Source organism: Mesoplodon mirus (genome assembly GCF_964341445.2).
Source record: "Mesoplodon mirus genome assembly, chromosome: 19".
NCBI lineage: Eukaryota > Metazoa > Chordata > Mammalia > Artiodactyla > Ziphiidae > Mesoplodon > Mesoplodon mirus.
This window is the reverse complement of record NC_138995.1, coordinates 17422030-17442941: the sequence shown is the minus strand read 5'-3', so window position 1 is coordinate 17442941 and position 20912 is coordinate 17422030. Positions and strand designations below refer to the sequence as shown.

The following is a 20912-nucleotide window of genomic DNA, read 5'->3' as shown; positions in this document are numbered from 1 at the left end:
CAAATGAGGAGAAATGTTAATAATGGGAGAGAATGTTAACAATGGGAAATTCTAGGTAGTGGAATACTGAATTTACCTGGATGACTGACATGGTTCAATTAAGTTAAAAAAAAGGGACTTCCCTGGTGGCGCAGTGGTTAAGAATCCGCCTGCCAACGCAGCAGACGTGGGTTTGATCCCTGGTCCGGGAAGATCCCATATGCCACAGAGCAACTAAGCCTGTGAGCCACTACTGAAGCCTGTGCGCCCTAGAGCCCGCAAGCCACAACTACTGAGCCTACGCACCGCAACTACTGAAGCCCATGCACCTAGAGCCCATGCTCTGCAACAAGCCACCGCAACGAGAAGCCCGTGCAGCGCAATGAAGAGCAGCCCCTGCTAGCTGCAGTTAGAGAAAGCCCGCACGCGGCAACGCCAACGCAGCCAAAAATAAATAAATAAATTTATTTAAAAATATGGTAGCTCTTAGTTTTATTATGATAAACTTTCCCACAAAAAGATAGACCTAAATGCTTGATCTTTTTTTTTTTGCGATACGCAGGCCTCTCACCGTTGTGGCCTCTCCCGTTGTGGAGCACAGGCTCCGGATGCGCAGGCTCAGCAGCCATGGCTCATGGGCCCAGCCGCTCCGCGGCACGTGGGATCTTCCCGGACTGGGGCACGAACCTATGTCCCCTGCATCGGCAGGCGGACTCAACCACTGCGCCACCAGGGAAGCCCTAAATGCTTGATCTTTGGTGCACACCTTAAGTAAGTAAGTGTTTGCCTCAAATTACCTAAGAAGAAGCAAAAAAAAAAAAAAAAAACCATAGAAAAAAGAAAATGCACAGAAGCTTGCAACTATATTTATTAGAAATACATTATCACTTGGAAGTTCCCTTCTTTAAAGGTTGAAGATTTGTTCCAGGCACTGTTTCTTCTGTTTTAATCAAAGTCCCCTCAACATGGCAGTAATCCCGGCTCTCTGGATGCACACAGCCCAAGGGATGGGGGATTCCACCACAAACCCAACCCGAGGCACCACACTGAGTCCTGGGGCAGCACTATAGAAGCCAGGCCTCTTCTGTGTCCAGGTGGTTGTGGAGTTGGCACAGCTGGGGACCTGAGACATGGGTCTCCTGGGCAGTCACAGCATCAGTCCAGCTTGCCTGTGGAGCTCATGCTTCACCTTTTCTTCACAAACTTCTTTCTGGAAGCATTGGGATTTAACCGTCTCCTGCCGGCTCCCAAGGTGCTGTCTCGGACCTGCAAGGTAGCTGACCGGCTGGAGATGTCATTCTCTGCAAAGGGAGACACCCCAGCTATGTAGTCAGGGGCAAACACGTCAGTTTTCTGCCTGGCCTTTCGGGAGAGTCGCAGCTGAGGGAAGCGCTGGTCCTCAGTCAGGTGCGGGTTGATGGCGTACTTGCCCCCTTTGGGAGTGGGGAGTGAATACTGCAAATAAGACGAGGAAAGGCCATTAGGAGGACGGGGATTCGTATTTATACACATCAGATCCTGTTACGTAAAGCTTACCTGACAACTCTGCACGTAGGCAGACGACACCAAAGGAGTCTATCGTCACTGCCTACTGTGCACTGAGTACATGACATGCATCTTCCCAGTTGAGCCTACTCTCACCTCACAGGTGAAAAGCAACATGGTATTTTGACTACATTCCCTCAACAAAAGACAGAAAGAATTACACTAAAACACAGAACCCTAGTAGGCAGGTACCATTTTCATAATGGTATAGCACTTCTGAAATAACTAAACACACACACACACACACACACACAGACTCCAGTTGAACAAAATTATAATTATGGAAAATGGTGTTATGAAGGGTGTTATGGATATTAGAGGGAGGGCTAGAATGAACTCTGTGGTGTTGAACTGAAACTGAAGTTATAAATTCAATTTTTTAATACAGATAAGAGAAAAAATATTAATATGTGTATTTATATACAATATTTCCCATCTTTGTCCACTGTGGGCCTAGAATTAATGACACCCTAGGACAATGAGCACACCCATTGTCCAGTGCCCAGATCTTTGCTTCTAAAAACTTAAGAGCTCCTTAGAGAAATGGCTGATTTCAGGGCACAGGCAGGGAGGTGTAAGAGTCGGAACAGCTTGCTGTGCCAGAAAGTAAAAGTGTTCAAAGAACAACTGGGGCACATCAAAAAGACACAGAAGCCATCCTGAAGGGGCTCCATGAACAGTTTGAGTATCAAAATAAATAAGGATAGCAATGGATCACAGCCTACAGACTACAATAAAAATCCATGCGACCACACTCATATAAATGATATACGGGAAAGTTCCTCTTTACAGCAGAATGGCAAGTAATAAATATGGAGAAGAAATGATGCAATTAGAAAATCACCATTTGGCAACCTTCATTGTAAAAACTGATTCAGATGACTTTAACCAGTAAAAATTTGATGAGAAACAGTATTCACACAGTATCAGACTATCTTTCTCTAAGTTACTTATTAATTACAGATAATAACCTTGCAGGAAATTTGGTAATCTTGGTTTTGGTAATTATATTGTGGTTACACAAGAAACCTCCAACTAAGTGATCAAAGTTATTATCAGCAGTAAATTGGACACAGCCTGAATCTAACCAGGAGGAAACACCAGACAAACCCAAGGTAAGGGAGAGTCTACAAAGTAACTGCTTTGTACTCTTCAAAACTGTTCAAAAATGTCAAGGTCATGAAAGACAGCAGACCTGAGAAACTACTTCAGTTTAAAAGAGACTAAGGAGACAGGACAATGAAATGCAACAATGAAATGCAACGTGTGATCCTAGACTGGATCCTGGACCCCAAACAAACCCCCTTCTCTTGCTGTAAAGGAAATCTGTGGCAAAGTTTGAATATGGTCTAAGGACTCCCCTGGTGGTCCAGTGGTTAAGACTCTGCACTTCCAATGCAGGGGGCAAGGGTTCGATCCTTAGTTGGGGAACTAAGATCCCATGTGCCACGCGGCACAGCCAGAAAAAAAAAAAAAGTCTGAATATGGTCCAGATTAGATAGTATTGAAGTAATGTTAACTTCTTGGTTTTGGTAATTGTATTGTGGGTATCTAAGACGGAGTCCTTGTTTCAGGAAACACACACTGAAGTATCTAGGTGCAAAAGGGCATCATGCACGATTTACTCTCAGATGGTTTAGGGGAAAAGAAAAAATATACATATAAATGATAAAGCAAATATAGTGGTGATTAAATTGGGAAATCTAAGTGAAAGCTAAATGGGAATTATTTGTACTATTTTTGGCAACTTTTCTATAAATCTAAAATTATTTCGGGGCTTCCCTGGTGGTGCAGCGGTTAAGAATCTGCCTGCCAATGCAAGAAAATGGGTTCGAGCCCTGGCCCGGGACGATCCCACATGCCGCGGAGTAACTAAGCCCGTGCACAACTACTGAGCCTGTGCTCTAGAGCCCGCGAGCCACGACTACTGAGCCCATGTGCCACAACTACTGAAGCCCGCGCACCAAGAGCCCGTGCTCAGCAACAAGAGAAGCCACCGCAATGAGAAGCCCACACACTGCAACGAAGAGTAGCCCCCGCTCACCACAACTAGAGAAAGCCTGAGTGCAGCAATGAAGGCCCAACGCAGCCATACATACATAAATAAATGTATTAAAAACCTACAAGATACCATTAAAAAAAATTATTTCAAAATAGAAAGTTAAAAAAAAACAACAAACCTTTCTAACCTTAGTGGCATGCACCATACCTGGAGAACTCAGAGCCAGGTCAGCCACACTCATACTTGCCTGCCTGTCAACCCTTCTCTCCTGATTCCTCAAAACAAATCCACCCCGCTGTGTATCCAGCCCAGGACTCTTGTGCTGAGTATTTACACAACTTTCCCTTGTGGTTCCTGAAGCTTCTTGACATTCTACCCATCCTCACATTCCCACACAAATCCATCCTCCACCGTCCTGCAAACCATCCCTCTTGGTGACCCCACATATATTTGGCCCTTGCTTTTTACCGTGTGGAATTACTGGTTATTTCTCCTTAGACTGCAAAGTCCTCTAAAACCTCACAGGGAGGTTGAGTTGTGAGCTCTCCCCACCTGCCTTGGTCCCTGGATCACAGGCTTTCAATAACTATCTTTAGAAACCAGGAGGGTTTGTTTGTCCTCTCTGATCATTTCGATCCTGGTGCTAAAAGGTCTTGCTTCCCCAACCTGGGCCCTGCTGTTAGGGGAGCAGGAGATGCGCCACTCACCCGGAGGCCCCGAGGATTCAGCACCTTAGGGTTGCGGGAAAAGTGCATGCACAGGGTTCCATCGTCGCTGACGGTCACAGACACCTTCTTCAGTGTCTTGTTTCCACATTGTGCACAGAACACTCTGCTCATGTCAGATGTTGTCCTGCAGAAACAAAGGAGATGCATCACACTGGAGCCAGAGGCAGCAAACCCCATCCCCAGAGCACAAGGTGAGTCTCGGGCCTCAGAGGAGACACAAGAAATGGGGACAGGCTGAACTGCACTGCACACATCCCAGACCAAGGCCACCTGCCCTCCCGCTGCTGATATAAGCACACTGCTGCTGCACGGCTCCCACGGCAAAGGTAAATGACACAAGAAGCAAGTTAGTAAGTAAGAAAACTGAGCAGAATGTTGTTACAGTAATAATGAACTCTTACTGAATTTTGTTAGGCATTATTCCACAAGTTTAATGTCAAAATAACCTTATGAAGTTGGGTTCCCCATTTTACGGATGGGGAAACGAAGGCAAGGTAAGGCAGCGTGCTCAAGGTCACAGAGCTAGTAAGTGGCAGGTATAAACCCAGGGAATCTGGCTCCAGAGTCAGTGCTCTTACCACCACCATACTTTCTCAAGGGTCATATTATTACATTACTCAACTATTTCTGAATACCTTGTGCCCAAGTATCAGCCTAGGCATTAAGCCAGGAGGTGGCTCTGGAGGTGCTGAGAATTTACTAACCAATAGGAAACACTATCAAAGCTGCTATGATTGAATGGGTGAATGGGCTCAAGGCCCAACGATGGACCCTGAGCAGGCAAAGCTGCTGTTGTCAGGGACCAAGCAGGAGCCCTGGTGTCTGTCCTTGAGGAATTCACCCTCAGTTCCCAGAGGTAAGGACACAAGAGCTGCATGAAACTGCCAGAGAAGCCAGGCCCTTTCCTGAAGTCTCTGCGAGTGAACTAAGCAACAGGGGCTAGGAAATAATTATTTTGTGCAAGAAACCATTCAGTCACTGGGATTAATCTAACAAGAATGGAGAACAGGGCCTCCCTGGTGGCGCAGTGGTTGAGAGTCCGCCTGCCGATGCAGGGGATACGGGTTCGTGCCCCGGTCTGGGAGGATCCCATATGCCGCGGAGCGGCTGGGCCCGTGAGCCATGGCCGCTGGGCCTGCGCGTCCGGAGCCTGTGCTCCGCAACGGGGGAGGCCACAACGGTGAGAGGCCCGCATACCGCAAAAAAAAAAAAAAAAAAAAAAAAGAATGGAGAACATTTCCAAGTGTTTCTAAGAACGAATGTGAATTTGAGGAACTTAGAGCTTTTGTAACAAAGGACAATGGGGGAAATGAGATTTCATGAAGCAAAAAGCTTTACCGTCATGAGCCTGGCACGTTTACACACTAAAGATTCAAAGAATGCAGAGGCAGTTTTGAGGACTGGCTCCCCAGTAGACCTGCAGAGGACGGTAACAGAGATGGGCCCCGAGCCACGTGGGGGAGCAGGGCTTCATCCAGGCTACTCCACCGTCAGTGGAACAGCACTGGGGACACAGGGAGAGACACCTTACTGTTTCGGAAAGCAGTGCACACAGGCCTCCACAGTAAGGGGCTCCACCAGATACCCGACATGATGGCCACCACGTCTAGACTGAATCTGTGGAAAGGCTGGAAGCCACCAAGTTCCCAGGGCCACGCTTCACTCAACAGCAGGGCTGCAGTATAATCTCTTCCATTCCAACCAGATCTCGTATCCGGGGGCCTCTCCACACAACACCAGCCCTCACCACGAGAAAAACCAATTCATGAGGCAGAAAAGAAATGGGGAGGAGGGCATGGTCAATGAACTAAACAGTTCACCTCAACGGAGCACTTCCTATGTGCCAGACAAGCACTCTTTTTTGTGACGATCTCCCTAGTTCCTCACAACCATCTTTCTAATTTTACATAAGAAGAATCTGAGGTACAGAGAAGCTGACCAACTTCTGCAAAGTCACACAGCTACTAGGAGACAGAATCTGGATTGGAACCCACATAGTCTGGATCCAGAGTCCATTTTTTTTTTAAATAGAAAATTTCAAACATAAACCAAAGAGCACAATGAACCCTCATGGACCCATCACCCAGCTTCATCTCTACCCTCACCCATTCCTCCCACTTCTGTTGTATTTCAAAACAAGTCCCAGACATTATCCCATCCATAAACATTTCGGCACTGACTGCTAAACGACTAGGGCTCTTTGCTCCAGAACCCACACCCTTAATCCTATACACAAAGGTAAGGACAAAAAACACGTGCCCTCATGCCGCGGAGCAGCTGAGCCTGTGAGCCATGGCCGCTGAGCCTGCGCGTCCGGAGCCTGTGCTCTGCAACGGGAGAGGCCACAGCAGTGAGAGGCCTGCATAACAACAACAAAAAAAAACACGTGCCCTGGCTTTGTCAGGTGGGAGGTCACTGGCCACCTCTGTGCCCTGGTGGGGGCAGAACCTGGCCCGAGTAGGAATGACAAGGTGGAGGGAATGCCTGCACACAAGGCAAGGCTCTCCTTCAAGAAGTCTGTAGAAGGTTTAGGAACAGAGGAGTGTTCAACAGAGGGGCACTGACCCCAGGTTATCGGCTACATACTTGAAACAGCCATGGCAGCGCAAGAGGTAGCTCCGGGCCTCGCGGATCAGCATGCCGTTCACGGCCAGCACATGCAGCCCCATCTGGAGCAGGACATTCTGCAACCAACAAGTTAAAGGGAAACTGAACTCATAGCAAAACCAAGAATTGTTTAATATCTGCATAATCACAGTTAAAAGAACTTCCCAAACCCTGGTTTGGCTCATAAAGGGCTTCTGCTAAAGAAAAGCAAGCTTAGGATACCTCTCAAGACATGTAAACTAGGACAAGGACCCAGATTTTTCTTATCTCAAGTGCCATGGACTGTGATCATCATTTCGCCAAGGCCTCCTTTAGCAATCTCTCTTAACAGAGACATTTATTGTGTCAGAGCAAATACACTAATTTCTGGACTGAAAACCTCTACAGTCTCCAAATACTTAACTGAGCACAGAACGTTACGCACACTGAAAGAAAAGCAGCAACAGATCATGAATACTGAACATCAGAAATTTAATATACCACATACATTCTATAGGTATACTATGATTCCCTAACCTCCAAGCAAAACTAAAAATTACCAAAGAGCACAGGCAAAGTTTCTAGAGCCAGGAAAAGAAGCATTACACAACAGCCCTGTACACACCCCCAGAACTCCAAAGGACCACTGCCTGTAACAGGTATGACACCAAGCCCAGGGCCAGCCGATGCCCATTCCACCCACCTGCATGGCGAAGTCTGTAGTCACACAGCCGACCCGCACATCCTTCGGGATGGCGCACTGCTTCATCTCCTGCTGGACCTGCTTGATGTTGCTGGGGGTTATCCACCCACCCCCGTCATCATCACTGTCTTGGTCCTTCCTTTCTTCGAATCCATTCTCTTCGTTCTCTTCCTCACTTGGAATAGCCTCACCTTTGTCAATCTGAAACGTTAACAGAATTCAAACTTCTCGCCCACAGGAGCAGCCGCGAGACGCTAGTCTGTTGTCATCAGGAGATCATAAAGCAGGGCCTTACCAGCAGCTCCTGCAGTTCATGATCAATATTAGGCAAAGGATTTCTCCAGAACACAAAGGAACTGAATTCTAGGTCCTCAGGCTCACCGACTGCGTGTCCATGTTCTACTGTTCCTCGTGCGGGTTTAGGCTGAAGTTAAAAGAAAAATAATTTTAAAACCTGAAAATTGAGAGGGTTATAGATGAAATGATATACGATATACAAGCCAGATCAGACAAGGATGGACAAACTATGGTATCTGTCTAGGTAAATTTGGTTCCCTCTAAACAGACAATTTGTGGAGATCTGACATGTAACAGAAAAGAGCATGAAGAGCCTGGCCTGTCTAAGAAATTACCTTTGAGGGCAGATGGAAACCAGAAATGTGTAGAGGAGTTTCTGGGTGCTGAATTGATGAACTCACTTTAACCTTTAAAAAGAAAAGAAAAAAGTGACAGCTCTAAGCAAAGAAATACAGGTTGAAAATTCAACATGGAAGAGTAATTTAAAAAACAGAAAACAAAATACTTCCCCCTGGTTATTGAAATAAAAGATATTCAATGTTTTTTAAGAAGTGGGAAACATAAAAATATATGTAAAGGATTTTTTTAAAAATAAATCTATTTATTTTTATTTTTGGCTGCATTGGGTCTTTGTTGCTGCGCGCGGCCTTTTCTCTAGTTGCGGTGAGCGGGGGCTACTCTTCATTGAGGTGCGTGGGCTTCTCATTGCGGTGGCTTCTCTTGTTGCGGAGCACGGGCTCTAGGCACATGGGCTTCAGTAGTTGTGGCTCGCGGGCTCTAGAGCACAGGCTCAGTAGTTGTGGCGCACGGGCTTAGTAGCTCTGTGGCATATGGGATCTTCCTGGACCAGGGCTCGAACCCGTGTCCCCTGCATTGGCAGGCGTATTCTTAACCACTGAGCCACCAGGGAAGCCCATAAAGAATTATTCAGGGATTCCACTACTACCAAATAACCACCTTAGGACATTTCTTTTTTGTCCCTAGACATAAAGGTTTAATGAACATCATTATGTGTAAAACTTGGAAGTATCTTTGGTTATATCCTTAGGATAAATGCCTAAGAGTGGAATTGCTGGGTCAAAAGACAGGCTGTTTTAAAGCTTCTGATACAAAACAGCTAACTCCTGCCCAAAAGACTGCAGGAAAGGGCAATTTTTAGGAATCTCAAATTGACAGATGCCAAAGCAGAAACCCAGCTGAGCCACAAAGTCAGAGTTTATATAAAACTATTCCCTTCACTCCAATCGCCCCAAAACATTCTGGTGACACACAGATGTCTATATTTTAGGCATCACTTTTAGACTTCTTGGATTGGAGGACTCTACACTTGGTTGAAAACAAGTGAAGGCAGTTCTGACTAGAATAGAATCATGAGCCCACTACAGTTTTGATGACCTTAGACAGTGGAGATCAAGTAATTCTTTGCAAACACTACTTGAAATTACTTATTACAATATAAGGTTAATAATCTATCTTTCAAAATCCTCTGGCCTGGAAACAGGCAATGGCGTCCAGGCACAAAACCATTAGTCTCTTCAACTTAGCCAAGCTGGACAAGTCCCTAAAAGCACAACAGGAACCCAGAATTTTAAAGGTAGCAAGAGTTGAAAAAAATGGTAATCATTTAAAGTGTTCTTTCTTGCTTGCTTCTGGAAAAGAATTCTATTTTTAAAAAACTAGTGAGAGGGGCTTCCCTGATGGCACGGTGGTTAAGAATCTGCCCGCCAATGCAGGAGACACAGGTTCAAGCCCTGGTCCAGGAAGATCCCACATGCCATGGAGCAACTAAGCCCGTGCACTGCAACTACTGAGCCTGCGCTCTAGAGCCCGTGAGCCACAATTACTGAGGCCTGCGCACCTAGAGCCCGTGCACCGCAATAAAGAGCAGCCCCCACTCGCCACAACTAGAGAAAGCCTGCCCGCAGCAACGAAGACCCAAAACAGCCAAAAAAAAAGAGAATACTTTTACTTTCTGCATTTTATTATTTTAATTTATTTTATCTATTTGGTTGCACCAGGTCTTAGTTGAGACAGGCGGGTTCCTTAGTTGTGACATGCGAATTCTTAGTTGCAGCATGGGGATATAGTTCCCTGAGCAGGGACCGAACCTGGACCCCCTGCATTGGGAGCAGGGAGTCTTAACCACTGTGCCACCAGGGAAGTCCCTGCATTTTTAAATTTAACCAACCTTACCAAGAACCTACAGGTCAAGACTGAGACATGCTTGCTAATTGCAATGTATGAACCTTATCTGGATCCTGATCCAAACAAGTAAACTATTTAAAAAATGTTATAAAATAATTGAGAAGTGTGAACACAGATTGGATATTTGATGATATCAGGGAATTACTATTAATTTTGTGTAGGTGTAATATTGGTTTTGTGGTTATTTTTTTAAGAGACATACCTTATCTTTAGAGACACACCAAGAAATATCTATCAGTGAAATGTTAGGCTGTCTGAGTTCAAAATATTCAGGGCTGAGGTTGGGTAAAGATGAAAACAGATCATGAGCTGACGACTGTGGAGGCAGAATGATGGGGACACTGGGTCCATTATACTATTCCCTCTACTTCTGTACATCTGATAGTTCTCATAATAAAAAGTTAAAACAGATAAAACCAACAATCTTTCTTATTTACCTTTTCTGGTTCTTGTTTTAGGTGAGACACCCCAACAAACTCTGCTTCCAGCTGGTAGGTAAGTGCCAGTACTTGGATATCTGTGGCAGAGAGGCTGGGATAGTCTCCAGTTTTCTTTGAAAACTCAGTCACTGTAAACAAGAGATTCCCAACTTCAGTTAAAAGCAAAGAGCTATATGACCTTGGATAACCATAATGAAAGTATGAAAAGAACTTAGGATCAGTATCCCAATAAAAACCTCTTAACACTTTCATCCATTTCCTGATCTTTTCTATTCATAAATGATACATTTGTATTCTCTATCACCAAGATTTCTGCCAGTTAGGTTTACAGTGATGTCCTTACTGAGTGCAGATGAAGGAACAGAACAAAGTTAATAGAAAGTCAACAGAAGTTAGCATAATGTTTGCAAATGAGAGTTCCTTATCTAGACTTTGGTATTATGTTTGAATAGAAGGTCTCTTCTCTCCCAGCAATAAAATTCTCTAACAATCCATATTAATAGAATGATCAGATTCCAAAATGGGACGGAAAGCTGATTCAGCCAATAATTGTCATCTATCATGAAACAAAAATATTGGGTTATTCTGTAACAAGTATCAGACAGTTTTTTATGTAAACCCACCCAACAAGAAAACCCACATCCCTATTTAACACAAAGTAAACTCCAGCTGTTGCTATTGTTATTCTCCTGAGACATCAATAACAAACACATATAATATCTTGACACATTAACAGAAAGGTGTCTTCTGCTACACTACCACAAGGAACAATCAGTATATGGCTCACATTTTCTAAAAATGCAGCTATTAATTAACAGCAGCTAAAATTTAGTGGGGGGCTTCCCTGGTGGTGCAGTGGTTGAGAGTCCGCCTGCCGATGCAGGGGACACGGGTTCGTGCCCCGGTCCGGGAAGATCCCACATGCCGTGGAGCGGCTGGGTCCGTGCGCCATGGCCGCTGAGCCTGTGCGTCCGGAGCCTGTGCTCCGCCACGGGAGAGGCCACAACAGTGAGAGGCCCGCGTACGGCGAAAAAAAAAAAAAAAATTGGTGGGTACTTACTATGTATCAGGCAGTTGTTTAAAACTTTTCATTTTATCCTTCAGCCAAATCTTTTTTTTAAACTGAAGTATAGTTGATTTACAATGTTGTTAATTACTGCTGCACGGCAAAGTAACTCAGTTATACATATACATACATTCCTTTTTAAAATATTCTTTTCCATTATGGTTTATCATTGGATATTGAATATAGCTGTCTGTGCTATACAGTAGCACCTTGTTGTTTATCCAGTTTATATTTATTTATTTTTACTGTGTTGGGTCTTCGTTTTTGTGCAAGGGCTTTCTCTAGTTGTGGCAAGCGGGAGCCTTGGCCTCCCGGTGTGCAGGCCTCTCACTATCGCGGCCTCTCTTGTTGCGGAGCACAGGCTCCAGACGCGCAGGCTCAGTAGTTGTGGCTCACGGGCCTAGTTGCTCCGCGGCATGTGGGATCCACCCAGACCAGGGCTCGAACCCGTGTCCCCTGCATTAGCAGGCAGATTCTCAACCACTGCACCACCAGGGAAGCCCCAAATCTTTTTTTTTTTAAACTGAAGTATAGTTGATTTGCAATGTTGTTAATTACTGCTGCACAGCAAAGTAATTCAGTTATACATATACATACATTCCTTTTTAAAATATTCTTTTCCATTATGGTTTATCATTGGATATTGAATATAGCTGTCTGTGCTATACAGTAGCACCTTCTTGTTTATCCATTTTATATATAAAAGCTTACATCTGCTCGCCCCAACGTTCCCCAACCCCCTTCCCCTTGGCAACCACATGTCTGTTCTCTATGTCTGTGATCCTGTTTCTATTTCAGAAAGGTTCATTTGTGTCACATTTTAGATTCCACACATAAGTCATATCATATGGTTATTTGTCTTTCTCTTTCTGACTTCACTTAGTATGATAATGTCTAGTTACATCCATGTTGCTGCAAATGGCATTATTTCATTCTTTTTTACGACTGAGTAGTATTCCATTGTATACATGTACCATATCTTCTTTATCTGTTCATCATCAATGGACATTTAGGTTGTTTCCATGTCTTGGCTATTGTGAATAGTGCTGCTATGAATATAGGAGTGCATGTATCTTTTTGAATTACTATAGTTTTGTCTGGATATATGCCCAGGAGTGGGAATGCTTCAGCCAAATCTTATGAAGTAAGTACTGTTAGTATTTCCTCAAAAAGATAAGTAACTTGTCAAAGATCACACAGCTAGGATGCTGGAGAAAGCTAAAGAAGTCACAAATAGTGTAGGTAACAACATCTCCATTATCAGCCTTTAAACCCTAAAACACTTCCAACCACCTAGGTCCTTTCCTGGGCAGGATCATTGCCTTGATCCCTAACAAGAGAACAACGCTGACTCCTAAGCCAAGTGAGAGTTGTTTAGTTTTCTTTCAGGACTAATGTATGGCCTAAAAGCCATCCCTTTCTCTGACTTGAGGCTGGCCTCCATATCCAAAACAGTCATCACTCTTATCTACTGAAAAGAAATGGGCGAGAGTAAGAGATCTGGGTTCTTCTATTTTTTTAAAATTTTTTAACATCTTTATTGGAGTATAATTGCTTTACAGTGGTGTGTTAGTTTCTGCTGTATAACAAAGTGAATCAGCTATACATATACATATATCCCCATATCTCCTCCATCTTGCAGCTCCCTCCCATCTTCTATTTTTAATCCAAACAAATTTACTGAATACTTACAAAGCGCTGGACACTGTGCTGAGTGACATTATTCCTCATTTAATGCTCCCAGCAACCCCTGGGGTAGGTACTATTGTTAATCCTATTTTACAGATGGAGGCAACCGAGGCCTAGAGCATCTGGTGATATTCCCAAGGGAACATAAGTAGTAACAGGCAAGGCCTGGCTGACTCATGACCCAGAACTCCTCTCTCCCACCACGGTCTCCTAGACCGTGCAGTTTCTTTTATTTACTTATTTATTTTTTGAATTTTATTTATTTTTTTATACAGCAGGTTCTTATTAGTTATCCATTTTATACATATTAGTGTATACATGTCAATCCCAATCTCCCAATTCATCCCACCACCACCACCACCACCACCCCTCCCCGCCACTCTCCCCCCTTGATGTCCATACGTTTGTTCTCTCCATCTGTGTCTCTATTTCTGCCCGACCGTGCAGTTTCTAAATCAATTCTGATAAAGTATCCGGACTCCGACTAGAACCAGAGCAGGTTCAGTCAGCAACCCGGGAACCAGCTTCGCCATTAACACCGGGCAGAGACACTCACCCAGCCGCACGTATTCCGGGAAGGGCTCCCTGAAACGCAGCTCGTAGGGCAGGACTGCGAGCCGCCTGCGCGTGGCCTTATCCCGAATCTCGCTGACCACATCCCGAATGGTGTAGATGTTCTTCCCGATGTCCTGAGGGGAGACCGGCCCAACTCACAACCGCCCGCACCACGCAGCGCGCTGCCCGATTTCCCAAGCTCCTTTAGGGGCCACCAGCCCAGACCCCGCTCCTCTCCGCCGAAGCTCCCTGTACCTGCAGAGCCGCGTCCCGCAGGAAAGCCCCTGCATCGGCTACAACGTGCTCCACCGCCGGCGCCATCTTGGTCCATCGAGACCGGAGCGTGCGTGCGCATGCAGATTGCGCCCGCCCCTCTGTCCGAATCTGGGCCTCTGGGAGCCGGGAAGAGCACCCGCGGCTAAGCCGCGTCTCCTGGCGGCCGCGCCAGCATCTTCCGGCTCAGGGCTCCCCGAGTGCATGCGCGGTGAGGCCGCCAGCTCTGCCTGGGAGGTGTGGGCGGGGTCAAACCTTGGGAGGGGCGGGGGGGGCTACACGAGGAAATTCGCTTTGGCGTCTGCTCCTTAGCTCCTTCTTTACGCTTAAATGCAAATAGTCTGTATTAGTTTCATTGTTAAGAGTCAATCGATACAGATGACCTAATTTAAAGATCACAACAACCCTATGAAATAGGTACTATTTTACACGTAAGGGGTAGCTGCTCAAGAAAACTAGGCCCAACTAACATGGATAGTGGGGTATCGAGATTACACTGAAACAAACCGACTCAGAGCCGCTTTCTTACCACTGTGCCATACCGACCACTGCTTGCTTACTTACCCCCACTTCATTTTGAGCAACTTGGGTCCAGGATCTCTTAAGCAAGGCTCATAATTCCTTGCTGCGATTCCATAATTGAGATCTGGTCTGTTAGAAATTCATGCTGGCGAATTTTGGCTGAATGATGACTTGAGTTTTCAGTCATCCATCTTCAAAGGTGTTGAGTTATTCTAAACTTTCTTTGTCAAGTCTTCACTCCCGTTTTTACCCCTTGGTTATACTATTTTGGGGGGTGGTACGCGGGCCTCTCACCGTTGTGGCCTCTCCCGTTGTGGAGCACAGGCTCCTGACGCGCAGGCTCAGCGGCCATGGCTCACGGGCCTAGCCACTCCGCGGCATGTGGGATCTTCCCAGACCGGGGCACGAACCCGTGTCCCCTGCATCGACAGGCGGACTCTCAACCACTGCGCCACCACGGAAGCCCACCCCTTGGTTATACTTTATCCATCGTACCTCCAAAAATTGTTCACTGCCCTGGGGGGGGGGTCTTTTAACAGGTGCCCAAATCCCTTTTCCTTCCCCAGATGTCTCAATTTTTTTTTTCTTTTTTGTGGGATCTTAGTTCCCCAACCAGGGATCGAACCCCGGCCCCAGCAGTGAAAGTGCCGAATCCTAAGTGCCTAGACTGCCAGGGAATTCCCTATCATATCAATTTTTTTTTGTTATTTCTCAATACTTTGAGTTTCTCTGCAGAATTTTACAATGCTGACCATTTCCTCTTTCTGGACTGTCTCCTTGCCTCACTTTGGTGTTACATCACTATCCTGGTTCCCCTGTGTCTCTGATGATTTCTCACCCTCCTTCACTGCCATCTCTTCTGCCTTGCTCACGGGGCACCCACCACAGAACTGTCTTGGCCTCTGTGTCCAAGTTTTCTCCTTCACCAATACTATATATCCCCAAGGCTTATCACAATTATCGCATTATAGGAATGCCTTTGGAATCTACAGGTCCAATCCCTGTTTATTCCCTAGCCTAGCCGTTGGCCACATCTTTCTGAAAATTTTTGGCATCTTAACTCAGGAGGAAGGTTAAAACTAAAGTAGTTTTCTCTCCTGCCCCCGCTTAAACTTTTTTCACTGGTTGAGTTCCTATTTTTACGAATGGCATTACCAAAAAAGACACTCAAGGTAAGAATCTCTGAGTCATCCTTATTCCCACTCTCAACCCATACTCCTCTTGCTAAACTTTATTGATGTCACTTCTGAATTGTTTTGAGGTGCCTGGGTCTCCTCTCCATTCATTCACCTTACTCTAATCAAGTTTTTATTTCATGCCTAGAAAATATAATCCACTCAACGCTAATATTCCTATCTCTAACTTCTTCCTCAATTGCTCCTGTTGCCTAAAAAGGGAGGGAGTATATAGAAACTAGACTCCACAATAAAAGAGGTTTATTGAAGTTGGCAGTAATTCTGTAGACACTAGGATGAAGAAGAATGATCTAGATCAGTGTTCTCAAACTTGACTGTGAATTAGGATCACCTGGAGAGCTTGGAAAACTAGATAGCTGGGGTTCATCCTCAGTTTCTGATTCAGTAGGTCTGGGCAGGGCGGGAGAATCTGCATTTTTAATATGTTCCAGATGATGCTGATGCTGCTGACCTGGGGCCACACTTGAGAACCACTGATTTAGGGGAATAGCCAGGGAAAGAAAGATCAGGCTCTGAGCCATTCACTTTCTAGTAAATATTAAAAATACTTGTTAATATAAAAGGTTTCTTTTTTTAATGTATTTATTTTATTTATTTATTTTTGGCTGTGTTGGGTCTTCGTTGCTATGTGCGGGCTTTCTCTAATTGCAGTGAGCGGGGGCTACTCTTCGTTGCGGTGCTCGGGCTTCTCATCGCGGTGGCTTCTCTTGTTGCAGAGCACGGGCTCTAGGCACGCAGGCTTCAGTAGTTGCAGCATGCAGGCTCAGTAGTTGTGGCTCACGGGCTCTAGAGCACAGGCTCAGTAGTTGTGGTACACAGGCTTAGTTGCTCTGTGGCATGTGGGATCTTCCCAGACCAGGGATCGAACCCGTGTCCCCTGCATTGGCAGGCAGATTCTTAACCACTGCGCCACCAGGGAAGCCCGGTTTCTTGACATTTTGTAGTTTTTGTCATTTTTTGTTATACTTTAATCCCTTTTCTGTTTCCCTGTAACACTCGCTAGTCTTCAAGTCCACTGAGGCCTTAGAAGGACTCTTATTTAGTGAACAAATAAGTACTGAGAGCTAATTTATACCACCACAGTTTGGGTGATATAACAGTTATGAACAAAGTGATATTTTGTGTAGTGTCTAGGGGCACCTTCGAGTTTATGACCTTGGAGCCAAATCTTGAAGGATGAGTACGGCAAAGGCATTGAGGTATGAAAGTCCAAAGGGAGTGTGCAGGGAGTTGAGGGTAGTGCCTGTGGTAGCACAGGTGTCTGGGGACAGGTTCTCTCAGAAGTGAAGTGAACCCTGAAACACTTCAATTGTTTGAAGCTCCTTGTTTTTTAAAAAGTGAAGAAATCTCAAACATTATTATGAAGTTATGGTCACTTGAAACAGTTAACCTTAACAAATTAACACTTTCAAACATATGTAGAAGAACTCCATGTATAACTTATCTGGAGGTAATGACAACTTTTACATGTGAGGCCCTTTATGAAAGAAACGTCTTGTGTGCCAGTGAAGAGCTGACTTCACTTCCAGGACTGGAAAATGTACAAGCTATGAAACTATATGCTTAACAGTGGGGTAGGGGAGATATAAACTTGAAACAGTCGGGTAGGGGAGAGAAAAACTACATGAAATCAGTAAGTATCCCTAGAATTCCTCTGGACTTTCCTGGGAGTGTCCTGGACTTTCTTGTTTCTGCCTTTGCCCTTGTTTTCTCTTCTGCCTGAAAATTCTGCTGGCCAATCCCTGCATACTTAGTCTCCAGGAAGCAGCTCAGTTGTTTCCTTTGTAAACTGGTCCTCATTACCCAAATCAGATTTTTCTCCAAGGACGGATTTGAACCCTTCTTTCTCACCATACTTAAGACATTTTGATTCTATCACTCAATAAGCAGTTATTACTTCTGCTTTGCATTGTACTTAATTGTGTGTCTTCTTTAAGTAGGTTGGAAATCAGGGACTGTGTTTTAGGGGTCTTTCTCCTTTAACTTTTGCAGGGCACTTTTATGATGACATATTTCAGATATTTTATGTGTCTTAAAAAAATCTTTGTAGGACCTTCAGAAATGAGTTCAGTGCTCAATAAATGTTGATGAAGTCTATTCATTAAACAGATTGTTTAAAGAGGCCTCCTATGGGCCAGGTACTGGTTTGAGAGCTGGGTTATAGCTCCTGTCTTCATAATTTTTGTAGTGGGAAACAGACTTTATGTATACACACACACACACACACACACACACACATACACACATATTCATATGAAAGTCAGATAGTGCTAAGCTGAGGAAATATGGAGAGAAAAAATAAAGCAGGAAAGGGCTGCTAGGAGGGGAAGGAAGAGATGAGTTGCAATTTTAAATAGGGTGATCAGGAAAGGCTTCACTGAAAGGGATAGTTAAGAAAACATCTGAAAGAGATGAGGGGGTGAGCCAACTGACTATCTGGGGAAAGAGCTTTCTAGGAAGAGGGAAAAGCCAGTCCAAAGGCCCTCAGGCCAGAGTGGCTGAAGCAGGGTACTGAGTGAAAGAGTAGTTGGAGATGAGATGAAATAAAGGGGAGGGGTGGGAGGTATCACCTAGGGCCTTTATAGGTCGAGGTATATATTTAGCTTTTACTTCTTTAATGCACAGTGAGAGCCTGCCTTGCCTAGTCCCTTTTTTCCTTTTGGTGAACACCTACTCAAATGCCACCAAATCAAAGAGGCCTTCCTTAATTCCCCTAGGAGAGAATTAGTACAACTCCCATCAATGTTACTAGAGAAATTTTAGTAGTTTTTTAGATAGGAATTAAGGTGTTAAGAGAGAGCTGTAGCTCCTTGAAAGGCCATCTCCTGGATGGATTTGGAATGGCAAAATAGAGACTAAATGCTCAACCAGTTCCATTTGTACGCATAACAGGATCCATCCAAACTGGAAGACCCAAAAATAACAATAATTAGTGCACAGCGCTTAGAGCTAATTAGGTGATTAGCATTAATTTTAGTTAATGGTGATTAAAAGTGAAAAATTGAGCCTTCATTCAACTTGTCAAAGCTGAAGTTCTCAACCATCAGTAAAGAATATTGATTTAAAATGTTTTTTCTAGTTCATAAAGGTCTGTCTACTCTGTATACTAAGGAAATGGGGGTTAGTTTGGTGTGGTGGGGCACTTTATGGACCCCCAGCAAGAGTTTTGGAGCCTTTCTGCCACAAGGGTTTTGGAGCCTTTCATGTCACAAGAACGGATGCTCCACAAAAGCTACTTTTGTGTTTCTAGAGCCTAGAACCGTGCCTGGCACATAGTAGGTTTTGGGTCAGATATAGCAAATTAAAACACAAGATGCCTAATTAAATATGAGTATCAACAAGTAGTTTTTTAGTATAAACATGTACTGTACCAGGCAATATTTGGGGCACACCTACGTATTAATGGTTGTTTATCTAAAATTCAAATTTAACCGGGCGTCCTGTATTTTAATATGGTAACCCTGAGTTAAATAAATATCTGCTGACTTGATTGAACGCCTCCTCTCACTTGTAAAATGGGGCTAAGACAGGCCCGCCCTCGGGGTGGATGGGAGGAGTATATGAAGCGCCTGGCACTCAGCGAGCACTCAGTTTATTTGATTGCTCGGGGACCATCTAGCGAGTGGAAAACCCTCCCACTTTTAAACATACAGAGGATAAGAAGGCCTTCTGGCCAGAGGTTCTCAGGCCTGGCTTAGGTTGCACACACCTGCGGTCCGGCCAGCCTTTTCCGGGTCAGGTGACCGCGCGTGGTCACGTGACCTGGCCCGAGTGCGGGCGGTGGAAGGCGGAAGTGGGAGAGGAGTTGGGCGCCGCTTCTGTGGCCGCAGCAGGTAGCGAGCACCGGCTCTGGGGGCGCGGCGGGCGGGCGGGGGCGCGGGGAAGTCCGGGAGTGGCGGGCGGTGCGGGGTGGGCCGGGGGAGGCGCGGCCAGGGCGCTGGGGGGCGGCGGCTTCCTGTGGGAGGGGCCTGGCGCGGCGGTTCCGGCCTCCGAGGAGGGGTGTCCCGGTTCCCGCCCGAGAGGGGTGGGCTCGCCGCGGGTCGTGCGCGGGGGCTGCTCCTAGGTGGGCGCGAAGGCAGTCATGGGTTCGGCGGCCAGCAAGTCCTCCCGGAAGGGGAAAGCATCTTAGGTGCCAGGGGTGAAGAGGAGTGACCTTTGTGCAGGGATCGGAACAGGGGGAAGGGGCGACTTGGGACTGAGTTGGAATGGGTCCGCCTGATATTGGGCGAGTGACATGGGGGGAAAGAAGGAGAAATCAGTATGAAGATGCAGCCTGAACTGCACCTGAGAGTCTTTTCCTTCCTTCCTCTTTGTAAATGATTGGTACCCGAGACTTTGGTTTTGGTCCCATTCAGTTTTTAAACTTCAGGAAGGATCACAGAATCTTGATCATCTTGCTTTCGTCACACCCACTTACTCTTGCTTGGATAGGGTTTCCACTTCTTGGGAACCTAGCCCTTGGGATCATCTTTCTTTGAGATTTTCTCAGATCAGATCAACTTCTGGGCTTAAAAAAAAGAGTGTGGGCACTTTGCTCTGGCCATAAAATGGCTTTTAGCTTACCATGTTGAGCACGACCTAATGCCAGCATTACCTCACCAATGCAGAGACTGCTGTAACCTTGGACACTGTCTACCCACCCTGCTTCATGAGTTTTCCTCTTTCTTCAGTTTAAATTATTCAGTTTCTTTTATCATGTGACTGCTTATCTTGACAAACTGTAACTAGGTAGCTGACTGAGAGGTCTGTGTTTTGTTCCTTAGAACTGGGACCTGGATCATAATTTTGAGATTAAATACCTGTGCTAAAGCTGTTTATCGTCTTTTTCCTTGTGTTTACTAACATTTGCAAAAGTTGAATGAATTTCACAGATGTGGTACAATTGGAGTGAATGTTCAAACTGGACATTTACAGGAGCCGGAGTTGTTTTGGGTTACAAGTAGGAAAAAGAAAAGTACTTTGCTAATGTATAATGAGTTCAGGTTTTTGGAGTACTTGACAAACATTTAAAAATTGATTTATGTGGCAGCTCTGTGAGTTAGATTGGGAAGGTGTTATTCCCATTTCACAGTGAACAAACAGACCTAAGAGAGATGACTTGATTTTTTGACAGTTGTTTGCTTTTT

At 45.2% G+C, this 20912-nt stretch overlaps 2 protein-coding genes across 3 annotated transcripts in view; one reads left to right on the top strand and one right to left on the bottom strand.

Annotated features, from left to right (window-relative positions):
- Positions 1–829: 829 nt before the first annotated feature.
- Positions 830–14247, bottom strand: NOB1 (NIN1 (RPN12) binding protein 1 homolog). Its single transcript, XM_082606968.1, has 9 exons — positions 14051–14247; positions 13797–13929; positions 10483–10613; positions 8176–8247; positions 7839–7967; positions 7544–7744; positions 6841–6938; positions 4234–4378; positions 830–1434 (listed from the first exon to the last, which is right to left on the bottom strand). Exons 1-9 carry the CDS (start codon positions 14114–14116, stop codon positions 1165–1167), a joined length of 1245 nt encoding a protein of 414 aa, XP_082463094.1. The 5' UTR covers positions 14117–14247; the 3' UTR covers positions 830–1164.
- Positions 14248–19447: 5200 nt separating this feature from the next.
- The window catches only part of WWP2 (WW domain containing E3 ubiquitin protein ligase 2), a 146307-nt gene continuing 144842 nt past the window's right edge, over positions 19448–20912 (top strand). For both annotated transcript variants that reach the window (XM_082607576.1, XM_082607575.1), the window contains exon 1: positions 19448–19619. The gene's annotated coding sequence lies outside the window, so the exon portion shown is untranslated. The remainder of the gene's footprint in view (positions 19620–20912) is intronic.

Coding starts and splice junctions, on each gene's coding strand:
- NOB1 (XM_082606968.1), bottom strand. CDS start 14,116: ATGGCGCCGGCGGTGGAGCACGTTGTAGCCGATGCAGGGGCTTTCCTG. Junction 8,248..10,482: donor TAAAACAAGAACCAGAAAAG/GTAAATAAGAAA, acceptor TTCTTTTTAAAG/GTTAAAGTGAGTTCATCAAT. Junction 7,968..8,175: donor GTTTCCATCTGCCCTCAAAG/GTAATTTCTTAG, acceptor TTTTAACTTCAG/CCTAAACCCGCACGAGGAAC.